General features: G+C 37.2%; 1 protein-coding gene across 10 annotated transcripts in view; it reads right to left on the bottom strand.

Moving 5' to 3' along the window:
* Positions 1–2,151: 2,151 nt before the first annotated feature.
* The window catches only part of CEP57L1 (centrosomal protein 57 like 1), a 92,982-nt gene continuing 82,771 nt past the window's right edge, over positions 2,152–12,362 (bottom strand). For all 10 annotated transcript variants that reach the window (XM_075923091.2, XM_006123185.4, XM_075923092.2 and 7 more), the window contains 7 exons: positions 9,142–9,258; positions 8,765–8,842; positions 6,324–6,419; positions 5,772–5,849; positions 5,426–5,652; positions 3,892–4,036; positions 2,152–2,602 (listed from right to left, as the gene is read on the bottom strand). In XM_075923091.2, the coding sequence (XP_075779206.1) occupies positions 2,378–2,602; positions 3,892–4,036; positions 5,426–5,652; positions 5,772–5,849; positions 6,324–6,419; positions 8,765–8,842; positions 9,142–9,258 (966 nt within the window). In that variant the 3' untranslated portion in view covers positions 2,152–2,377. The remainder of the gene's footprint in view (positions 2,603–3,891; positions 4,037–5,425; positions 5,653–5,771; positions 5,850–6,323; positions 6,420–8,764; positions 8,843–9,141; positions 9,259–12,362) is intronic.

The following is a 12,362-nucleotide window of genomic DNA, read 5'->3' as shown; positions in this document are numbered from 1 at the left end:
CCCCAGCCAAAATTTTCCTGAGGGGGGGCGCAAGTGCAAAAAGGTTGCATACCCCTGGGTTAAGATGACAGATATCCCCTTGAGGTTGTCAGTTGGTGTGCTGATCAAGCCACTGATGCCTATTTTCCTTGCCTGTGGGGTTTTCCACTGCCCTTTCTTGCTGTGCCAGAAAAGCTCTAGTCTCCCCTGAGCCAAGGAAGAAAGTTGGAGTTACCGCTTCTTATAGTCCAACACATACACTGAAACCAGTTCAGCGAATAGGTTCTCAGCACCAAGGAAACCAACCCCCAAACATGATCAAAACCCCAGTCAAAAGAAAAGAAAAAGAAAAAGAAAACCGTATTTTCTGTGTAAAACTTTTACAGAGTAAGCTCATAAGGTCAGCTCCCTTTATCAATGAAAGATATGCATAGTGGTTACTTCCCCTCCCAGGAAACAATTATTTACACTGAGCTTAATAGAAAAAAGTGTTATTAAATATAAAAAATAGAATTTAAGTGGTTGCAAGTGAAGTCAGTCAGCTTAATGAAAGTTAGAGTTAAACAAAAATGCAATTAATTCACATATACTAAGAAATTTATTACATGCAAATTCTTAGCCTAAACAGTTGATCTTATCTCAGGTAATATACTTCAATTCAGGAGTTAATCTTTTACTCTAGCCTGAGTCTACAGCTTTTTTTGGAGTTTTGTTGCCAGGTTTCTTCATGTATAACCTCTTAAGGTATGAAAGGCAATTTCAAAAGCCAGCTTAAGAAAAAAAACTGATTGCTTTCCATTCTTTAAATAGATTTCCCCCTGGGTGGGAACATAAACCCTTCCCATCCCCATGGAAAAAATACTTGGTGGTTCAAGATGGCATGGTCACATCTCTTTCCAGGGTCAACCACAGTTTGGGCTTATAGGATAAACAAGACCATTCATAAGTCATTGTTTTGAATACTGAGGCATTAGGTTCCTAATATATCCCTAATGGCCCTCATTAGCACATTTAGAATTAAAACCAGATTCACACTGTTTATTTCTAACTTCACATACAAAAATTGTATATGCACAAAAATAGCATATACAGGTTCAGCAGCTTGTAATGTTTAAAATGGATATAGATTACAGGAAACATTTCACATCAAGCATCTTTGAGTTATGCATATTCACATGCCAAGTTTCAAAAAATATGGTGAGGCATGACTGAGTTGACTGTTATATTAGTAACAATAGCAAGCAGCTATGAGTCTGAAAACTCCACAGCAGTAATTGATTGGGTCACTTATTACATAATTGAATTCAGGCTTAGGGTTCTAAGCCCAGTCCACACAATTGCTTCAGCCACATTTATACATTTTTCCACTACATTGGTTTATTACATGATTTAGGCAAGCTTCATTGACAGAGTTTTCTAGGCTAAACATATACTTAGATTTTTATGGATTGTTCCCTTCCACATATCCAGTTCAAAAGCTTAGCAAGAGTCATACTAAAAAACATAACTGTGGGAGTAATATGAATGGTGTCTTATTAGCATTAAAGTATAATTAGGCAGCATTAAAGAGTCAGTTGTGAGGAATGTTTGTTTAAGTTTAATAAAAATAACTCATGTCGTATTGAAACCAATACAAGCCGTTTAAACCATCTGACTGGTATGTGTATGTAATACAAGCCAGAACATTTTCAAAAATGTACTTAGTAGGGAAGAAGAGGAGACATTCTTACCCTATCATTACAAGTTACTTATTGCCAAATGCCCCCTGCAAAACAATCTTCAACATCAGCTCATGAATGCAGGCTCTAAAGTTTATCCCCTAGATAATTTTACATTCAAATATTAGCAAGTGCATGTTCAAAGATATTGTACCCAAATCTTCAGTCTTAACAAGAAAGAAGATTCTTCCTGACTTTAATGGGAATTTTGGCCTTGTTAGGAATACAGAAGCAGGCTTTAAGTATTTCTCTTGAGCATGGAGGAAATGTGATAGTCCTGGGTTTCTGTCCTACATTAAGGAGTTTTCCCTTCCTCCTGTACTTCATAATTATTTCAGAGCATGTGCAAATCCTCCTCCTCAAATGTAAACCGGGTAAAAGAAACAGGTTGCATTTCTTATATATTTCAAAGATTGTTTTATTTTGTCAGTTAAGAAATTTGGATACTTCATGAAACAGTTTAAAACGTATTTTATTAAAAATATGCATAGCTACATGGAAAATGAATGTGTTCAACTCAAACCTAAGTTTCAACATTTACTATTAGACAAGCATATATTTTTAGACACTGCATAAAGTTAGACATTTTATTCGGTCTAATATTTCTTAAATCCAAACCTATGAAGTGTCAGACTAGGTTTTTTTGGCATGTCAGTAAGAGGCACTACCTATAGGAACTACTACTGTTCCCACAGGATATCATCTTTTTTCAGTGTTGATTGAAGTTTCTGTGCATTTTTTAACAGATGAAGAGAACTTTTGCTTTTCTGCACAGGACAGGTTTTTGATGCACTTTTGCTTGGAGTAACTGAAACCTCTCTTGTTCCATTTAGGTCATCAGATTTTGGGAGGACATGAGCTGACTGTTTCTTCAATTTCTGAACTTTTTGCTTTAATTTGTGGACCTAAAAATGAAGATAATGAATAAAAACTTTATGCTCAGAAAGAATATTGGCCAGAGACCCAGGCACCTCTTAAGAGCCACATTCTCAAACAAACACTGATTATAAGATAGATTGGCTTATCAAGCTAATTTCTATAAAAGTAGCAAGTATTATAACTTTACTTTGAAAATGTAAATAAAGATAATTAAAACAACAAGACTTTTTGTAAAATTCAAAATGTAAATGTTTGTATGAGAGAGACAGAGCCACTCATCTAAGGCTAGGTCTACTCTTAAAATGCCATACAGACACAGCTCTAGCTGCTCTATTGCAGGGCTTCTATAGTGTAGTGTGTCTACACTACAGAGATGAGGCAGGCTACGGCTACACTACAAGCTTAGCCGGAAGAGGCAATGCAAATGAAGTGCGGATTAGCATTTTCTTGTGCTTCATTTGCATAATCTCTTCCAGTCGATTTTTGGGCAAAGGGTTTTTGTGCAAAAACAAGCAGTGTGAACGTTTCCTTTTTGCGCAAAAAACCCTTTCTGCGCAAGATCCTTATCTCTTTCTCCTGTAGATCATACACCTCCCTGAAAGACAGTAGCTAGGGATTAAGTCATTTTAACTATGTCTCTCAAGGAGTATTAATTTCTCCTGCCCCTGAGAGATTTAACTATGCAGATATAACTTTTCAATGTAGACCAGCTCGTATCAATTATAATATCCCATTTATGGAAATGTTTTACACTTTAGCATATTTCCAGATGTTCAATATCAAGCACTATATCTAAGCACCTAAATTCTTTGTGAGAATAAATATCAATCATGAAGTTGATATATTAGCATGAATTGCTTTTGAATGTCTTCACTTGCACACAGTATGAAACTTGCAATGAAGGACACTCCAGCAGAAATTATGAGAAAAAAAAATTCTGGACACATTTTCAAGTGCTCCTTATGTGGATTTAAGATTTAACACACATACAAAAAAAAAACCCCACCAACACAACAACAAAAAAACAAAACAAAACACAACCCAACAAACCACCCCTTTTCCCCCACAAAAAAAAACCAAAAACCCTTTAAAATGCATCCAAACCACCATTACTTTCTAAATAGAAATAGGGACGAATGTTTGAATCTGACACACGCTTCAAAGAAGTTTCTTGTTTAAACCGATTGGTCTTGGAATCCCAATGAGGTTGTACATTCTAAATATAGGCAGAAACTCGTTTTAGCAACAGCATGAAACATTTTCACTGTATTCCAATAGCTTAGCTTTAATAGTTTAATTAGAAGTATTTCCTTACACTGGCTTGGTGTTTTTTCAATTTAGATATCTGTTCCCCTTTAATTTCCATTTGCTTTACAAGACAGTCCAATTCACGCTCTAGGTCTTCACGAACTTCACAGTTTTGAGTTTCTTGTATCTGCTTCAAGAGTTCTTGATGCTCACTGTTAGAGATAAATATACTAGACAATAGTACACTGTACAAGTTTCAACTCCAGGAGGTCTCCTCAGTAGCAAAGAAAGGAAGTTAACTACCATGCTACACAACTAATACTGTTAATATGCGAACTTTCAAATTTTTCCATTACTTATTTTCCTACTACTCTGAGCCTACAGCTATAGTATACTCTATTACATCATAACCATTTCTCTAGTAAGACTGAATAAATAAGCACCAGAGTGTGCTGGTACTGCAGCATCATGCACAATGGGAATTTGGAATGTGAAAAATTAAAGATCTTAAAGTAAATAACCAGTGTACATTAGGTGTATATTGTCTGCCGAGTCCAATCCCTGTCTGAAGTTGCCTCTTACTTTGAGCACTTAACAGAATTCAGAAAAAACTTGTTTTACAACCACCAATTACGGTTTGTCAAATCAATCAAGTAAAATTAAGAATTCTACTGGGCAAAATTAACTCCATAATTTGTTGCTATTGGCAATCACACTTTCAAGCATTTCACTCTACAAGCTAATAAGAGACAGTGTCATTTATAGATGCCTAAGGCATGGAGTAAAGCTACACACGAGTGACTACAGTTACAAGTTATTGATCAACAAGATCTTTGGGGCAAAGGGCCATGACTTCTTTTATACCATAAAATGCCTAGCACAAAGTGAGCAAAACTGAAAAAAAATAAATCAATAACTATTTGTTCTCTTCATAAAATTCCTCCAGATTAAATTGCTACTCTAAAGCACACAGTTTTTCTGATTTGGCACACAACTAATAAGGGAGTTCTAGCTATAGCTTTGTGAAGAATGAGGACCAACAATGCTAAAATTCTTAATAAAATACTATGTTGATTCAACCCCCTACCCCCTTTACTATTTATAAGGACTATATAGATACCAGCAGGACACCTAGTCATCAAACCATGCAGTTGTCCTTTCTGTCCCTTCATCTCAGGCCTCCTGCCAGTTTTGACCTTACTGTGACTGACAATACCCTTTGAGCAATATAACCTACTCTTCTAGGGATTAAATAAAAGGTTTATCCCAAAGGAAACATACCATTTTACTGTGTAACTCTGAGGATAGGGATATCTTCTAGGCATTAGTCTGTTACTCCAATATCATAAGTAGTAAATGGCTTTGAAAGAAAGAAAGTCCCAAAAGAACCTCCACTATTTGCTCATCGGGTTGTTTAAATGTAAGGCTACAAGAGCTTCCTACTGAGAAAATTTTATCTGCAAGATCCACTCAAACCCTATTCCCCTAAACATCTGCTAGTAAAGTATTCAAACAGTCCCTCTCTGCAACTTCCAGTCATTTTTAGTCAGAGCATCACAGCTTTTTATTGTTTGGGAGATAATACACAGATACATACTTACAAGCTCATTTGGCCTAGTTCATCTTGTATCGCCAGCAGAAGGTCAGACAGATTTTCAGTGACAGAAGAGGTGGAACAAGAGGATACAGATTTGCAAGCAATAGTTCGTCTAGAAATCCTGTGTTCAGCTGGTTCTGGACACCGTGACAAGACACATGGGCTACGATGTTTCATCAGATGCAAGATACTTTGTACATTTGCACTAACAGAATGGCTGGAACTGGCAGACTTGAGAGTGGAAAAAAGGAAGTTTCTGTAAGCAGCTATAATCAAGGTAATAAATGGGAAAATGCTTATTTTTAAAAGAACATGAACACATGTTTAAATGGGAATCTAACCAGGCTCACCTTCCCAGCCACAAAAGGCAGCATCCCAGCTTTTAGACAAAAGTGTGGAGGATGTACTTTCTTCAGAGCAGATTTTTTCTGACAGACAGAAGACACATTTGCCTAATAGTGTAACTTTACAGTCTGATTAGAAAGAACAATTGTAAACTTTTAAAACGGGGTCTGTTTTTGTTCTGTGTTTGTGCAGTGCCTAGCAAATAGGAATTTGTCATGAAGTAGGACCCTAAGTACTATCACACTACAATTATAAAGAGCACAACCGAAATATTTTGTCAACAAACCTTCCCCCTCCCCTCTGTTGAGAGCAAGTCTGTGCTACACTTCAGCAACACATCATTGCATACAAAAGCAATGAAATGTCTCAATTCATCTCCTTTAATAGGTATTAACATTTTCCTATGTCTCCCAAATATGGAAGAAGTCTCAGTAAAAAGATTGAATTGTCAGATTAACTGTACAGTGACAGATAAATTTAGCAATGGCTCTGTGGCATTTCACAGAGCCAGTTTTACAAGTCATGGCACTTGTGCAAATGACAAACTTGCTTGTTACCTTTGCAGTTTTCTTTTTCCTGTTTCTTTTTTTTGGTTCATTTTGCAGCGACTCGGAAGACATTAAAATTCTATTGATCTCAAGTCCAGTTTGAAGCTATAATAATAATAAGAAAAGCATTTAATATCAAAAGTTTTTAAATAGTACAGATTGAACTGTCATCCATACATGAAGGAGGATTAATCAGATGCATTACTAACCGAACTCCTTGGGAGGCATGAAGATTATAAAAGGGGATGTGAAGACTGAACATGACACAGGATGTCAGAGGATCAAATATACGTTGCTATCTCCAAGGTAGTGTTGCAATTTCCATACTGAAATACAGCAACTAGAACTCTCGACTTCTACAACTAATGGCCTTTTAAAGCAGAAGAGGGGTTTAGACAACATAAGAACGGACATATTAAGTCACCAATGGTCCATCTAGCCCAGTGTCCTGTCTTCTAAAAGTGGCTGAAGCCAGATGCTCCAGAACAATCACAGAATAGTGCAATTATAGAGTGATCCATCACCTGTCATGCAACATTTAGCATCAGTCCCATTGTCAACATCACAAACTTTTCTAAGGATTACTTTACAATTACTGCTGTCTATACAAGATTAGTTTAATAAGGTAAATACCATTAATCCTTTTAAAGAAGTGGTTTCCAACCACCAGGCTGCAAACTACTGGGTCATGCAGTCCCGGTTCGCGCCAGCCCTGGAAGCAAGACCAGCGAGCCCTGTCCCCAAGGAGCCCCGGCCAGGCAACAACAGGACTGGAAAGCCCCATCCCCAGGGAATCCCAGACGGGTGGGGCAGCCAGTGGCAAAAGCTAATTCTTGAAAATACCAGACTGATAACAGAAGGCAGTGAGGTTTTTTGCTGGAACTGCTGCAAGAGGCAACTGCAATGGTGACACTTACAATAAGAGAATCTCGCTCCTTACTCAAATACAGACCGTATATAAAATATGGGAGGTAATGGTCCAGCTCTGTTCAGCACTAGTGAAGCCACATATGGTGTACTGTGCCCAATTCTGAATGCCACATTTTAGGAAAAAGATAAACTGGGGAGTGTGTCAGAGGAAAACAACACAAAATGACAAAAGGTTTAAAAATCTGACCTATATGGAGAGGTTTAGTCTTGAGACAAGATGACTGAGGGGAGTTCTGATAACAGTATTCAGATATGCTAAGGAGTGTAATAAAGAGGACCATGAACACTTGTGGTGTTGTCCTGAAAGTAGGACAAAAAGGAATGGGCATTATCTGAAGTAAGGGAGATTTAGGTTAGGTATTAGGAAAAATCTTAATAATTATAAGGATACTTAATTTCTGGAATAGGTTTTGGAGGTGGGGGCACCCTAAGAATAGGCTGGACCAGACAAGAAAAGATTGGTCTAGCTGTACTTAGTCATACTTCACACAGGTGGCTGGACTAGATGACCCTTCATTTATGTAACTGTTAGGTTGTTGCAACAGAAGAGGTGAAGAACAAGTATTCGTTTACAGCAAATTCCAAAAGACTCTGCTCTCTTTCAAAATGGCTGCTAGCTAGTATGATTCTCAATGAGAGTTAGGCTATGAGGATCCATAGCCCTCTTTTAAAATGGCTCTCTCTCAGAGCTATGCAAATTGCGTATCTTATTTCAAAAGAACACTATTCTGAAACTTCTCTTACTCCTTGTGGAATGAGGTTTACAGGAATGTCGGAATAGCAAGCCCAAAATAACAGGCTTGCTGTTAAGACGCGGGATAGCTATTTTGGGATACTCCAGTATCCTGAAATAGTGTTGCAGTATAGACATAGCCTCGGTGTTCTTAGTGTAAGTAAAATGACTCAGGAAAAATGATAGCCCCAGCAGAAAAAACAGTTTTATGGAAGTCTCTGTAGATCACTTATTTTTTTAAACCTCTGAAGAAATTTGTCATTTAATAGTGAAAAATGAGTCCTACAATTTAAACGGTCTCCAAATATAAAAGATGTCAGTGAATTTTAGCCATATGGAATGTCTCTTATTCCATTAAGATAGTTCAGGACAGAGTCTAATTTAGGGTGCTATGTTGCTTACCAGGCCCATTTTATCATTAATTTTAACTTAAACAATGAATTCTCTAAGAATTTACAATAAATTTAGTGTATTCAATGAGCATGACTCTAATTTTGAGAAGAGCATGCTGCATTCTTCTTGCATTTAAAAAAAAAAAAAAAAAAAGTTGAATCCCTGCCTTAAGTTTAAAAACATAACTCAGGTTTACCTATGGAACTGATGACTCCAGAAGAAGCCAAATATACATTAAAATATAAACTTCACTAAGCAAAGCTTATTCGATTGACAACTCAAAAACGAGTTTACAGAATTTTTTCCAACAAACATACAGGGTTTTTGTTTTTTTTAAGCGTTGACTATAAATAGTATTTCCTTAGCCAAATTACTTGATTTATTGCTATCATACCTGAGCAGCTTTGTCTTGTATTAGCTTACGCTGATGCTCTTCTTCACGAAGCTTTTCCTCTAATTGTTTGATCTTGTCCTGAAAGAGAATACAGGTATCGTTAATCACGTTTAAGGCTGGTCCAGTGAATCAAAATTGGCAAGTACCTTGCAATCTAGTAATTTTGACTAACAATTTTGAAGGACTCTTGAAAAGCAGGCTTGAATTCCTCATATTTATAAGTCAGAGTTAGAATGCAAAGTGAAGACTGAGATATGTTACACTCCTCTGATGGTGCTACAGTTGATAAATGCTCTGTGTATTTTAAACACGATTGACAATCTTAAAGAAATTATAAGCGAACTTTAACTACACATTGTCATAGTAGGCTTGCGTACTTCTGCAGTTCTTTGTGTACTGATAAGTCTGAAGCACTCTTTTTCTAGAGCTTCAAGTTTTTCAAGTTTTGCATGAAGCTCCATCTGATTCTGATCTTTTTCCTTTTGAAGCAGAGTCTGGAAAGAATAAGCCAAAGTTGAATTTGTCAGTGTAATAAAACTGTTCGACACATCATATTTCTCACCACAGTGAGCTTTGTTTAAACAGTAAATTTTAAGTATTAAGTTCAGTGCTATGAAAAATGCCAGGTAGACTAAGCAGTCTAAGTGCTTGTATACAAGTGCTAGAAGTCTCAATATTAAGAGGGGTGAACTTGCGTGCTTGGTATTAAAGGAGGACATTGATATGTGCATCACAGAAGCTTGGTGAAACAATGATGATAACATTGGGACATTACAATAGCAGGGTATAAAATATACCAGAATGGCAAAAGATCATGCTGGTGGGAGAATGGTATACTACATGAAAGGAAACAGTCAAATATAGTAAAAATATCTTAAATGAATCAAACCGTATCATAGAATCTCTATGGAGAGAAATGCCATGCTTGAATAATAAGAATATACCAGTAGGAATACACTATTGACCACCTAAGTAGGATGGGGATTGTAAAGTGTGCACAGAGATTAGAGAGGCTACAAGAACAGAAAACTCAATAATAACAGGAGATTTCAACTACCCCTATGGCGACTGGGTACATTTCACCTCAGGACAGGATGCAGAGATAAAATTTCTAGATATTATTGAGTGTTTTTTGGAGCAGCTAGACCAAGAACTCACCATGGAGAAGAAATTCTCAAATTTAGTCCTAAGTGGAGTACAATCAGGTTCAAGAGATGAATATAGATGAGCCACTCCATAATAGCAATCATAATAATATAATTAAATGTAACACCTTTCTAGAAGGGAAAATACCAAAGCAGCCCCCAATAGTAGCATTTCACAGAAAGGACCAACACAAAATGAAGAAACTAGTTAAAATAAAAATAAATGACGATCACAAGAGTGAAATGCTTGCAAGCTAAATGGAAACCTATTAAAAACACCATAATCGAAACTCAAAATAAATGTATGTCTCAATTAAAGAGCAAAACAAGACAATCAAAAAATGCCATTGTGGCTAAACAGAATAGAAGCAGCAGTTAGAAGCCAAAAAAAAGCATCCTTTAAAAACTGAAGTCAAATCCTACTGAGGAACTTAGAAAGGAGCATAAGTAAAAGCAAAAGTAAAAAATAAATTAGGCATATGACAAAGCAAAAGTAAAAAATAAATTAAGCAGCCCTCACGCCACCAAAAAAAAAAAAACCAACAAGAATTCGAAGAGCAACTTGCAGACTCAAAAACATTAAATACATCAGAAGCAGGAAGCCTAACAAATACAAAAAAGTCAGACCACTGAAGTATCAAGGTGCTAATGAAGCACTCAGAACATAAAACCATTGATCAGAAGCTAAACAGATTATTTGCATCCATCTTCACAACAGAGGATGAGAGGGAGATTCTCATTCTGTGACAAATCTCAGGAACTGACCCAGACTGAGGTATCAATAGAGGAGGTTTTGGAACAGACTGATAAATTAAACAGTAATAAGTCACTAGAAACATGTTATTCACACAAGCATTCTGAAGGAATTCTAACACAAAACTGAAGAAGTTGTAACTGTGATATGTAATATATCACTTTAATCAGCCTTGGTGCCAGATGGCTAGAGAATAGTAAATGTAATACCAAAATTTTAAAAAGATTCCAAAGAAATTATTCTGACAATTTGAGTGGTGGTAAGCCTAAGGACCAGGAAAGTTGGTTGAAACTAGGGATGTGATGGTGTAATCAACGAGCCTGGGCTGATAGGTTAACCTTCACAGTTACACACAGTTCTCCTCCTCCCCATGCTGCTGCAGCTGTATCAGAGGCAGCAGCGGTGGGTGTGTGTGTGTGTGTGTGTGTGCGTGCGCGGGGGGGAGAGGGGGAGAAGGGAGGAGGTGGAAAGAGAGAAGAGGCGGGAGCCAGCCTACTTAAAAGCTGGCTCCCCACACGTACCAGCTCCTGCCTGCCTGCCTGCCTCCCTCACTAATGCCTCTATGGGAACGACTACAGGCTAACATCCCTAGTGTTTGGGTGTTCCAACAAGGACTCGACTACCTAAGGAGGCTACAGATGTGACTTATTAGCCTGTCTCACCAGACAGAAGATTTTTTGGTGCTAGTTTAGTATATATCTTACATAAGAATATACACCAGTTTTTGGGTATTACTGCCCTATTTTTTCAGTAGTTTGTCCTGAATTTGGTATTCTCAGTTGTGACCCATCGAGGAATGGTGACAACTATTTTCCCAGGTACAGTAAAACCTGTGTTATCTGGCATGCTCTAGGATTAGGGCATTCCTGTTATCTGAGGGTCCCATCATCCTAGGAAAAAACCACGGACAATAATAGTAAAACTCAAGTTTTTAATATTGGTAGTTTTGTAGTGTGAGGCAGTTGGTCTCACATTTCTATTTTGAATTAAAGATGATTAGTACTTCTTAAATAAAAAAATTGTTAAGCCAATCGTGGTAAACCAAACCAGGCCTGTGCGCCTGAAGATGTGACAGTATTTTGGCTGGGGGCAATGCCAGTTAAAGTTTTCTGGTTAACGGAGTGCCAGATAACAAAGGTTTCACTGTATATAGAAATAATATACTTGGAAGATACAATCTTGCAGTATTATCAAGAAGCCAAAGCACACTTTTGTTCACTTCGGTATTCCAGAACTTGTCATGGACAATGGAACACAATTTCCTACAGCCCAATTTAAGTCATTCTGAACAAAATATGATTGAGCATACTACTAGCAGCCACATTAACTGAAAATGAATGGAAAGGCTGAGAGCAATACAGATAGCCAAGAAAATCTTATAGCAGGAAGATCCATTTCTTGCTTTCTGAGTTACTGAACACCACCAATAGCAGCTACCAGATATAGTTCAGCACAAGTGCTGATAGAAAAACAACTCAGAGCTATTGCTGGCAATAGACTCTTTCCCAAAGTTGGAAGAGAATCTATCAACAACATAGCTAGACATGGAAATAGTAGCCAAATAGGGAACAATGGCAAAAGGGCCTAGGAACACTTTTATAAACAGACATCAATCAAGGTGCATCTACACAGCACTTCTGGTATCCCAAAATAGCTCTGCAGTGTAGATGTGTTTTTAGAGAGCTGCTGACTCTAGTAC

This window comes from Pelodiscus sinensis, chromosome 3, assembly GCF_052426305.1.
Source record: "Pelodiscus sinensis isolate ZL-2025 chromosome 3, ASM5242630v1, whole genome shotgun sequence".
In the NCBI taxonomy this organism is placed as follows: Eukaryota; Metazoa; Chordata; order Testudines; family Trionychidae; genus Pelodiscus; species Pelodiscus sinensis.
The sequence above is the reverse complement of the archived record's forward strand: the minus strand, read 5'-3'. Positions and strand labels throughout refer to the sequence as shown.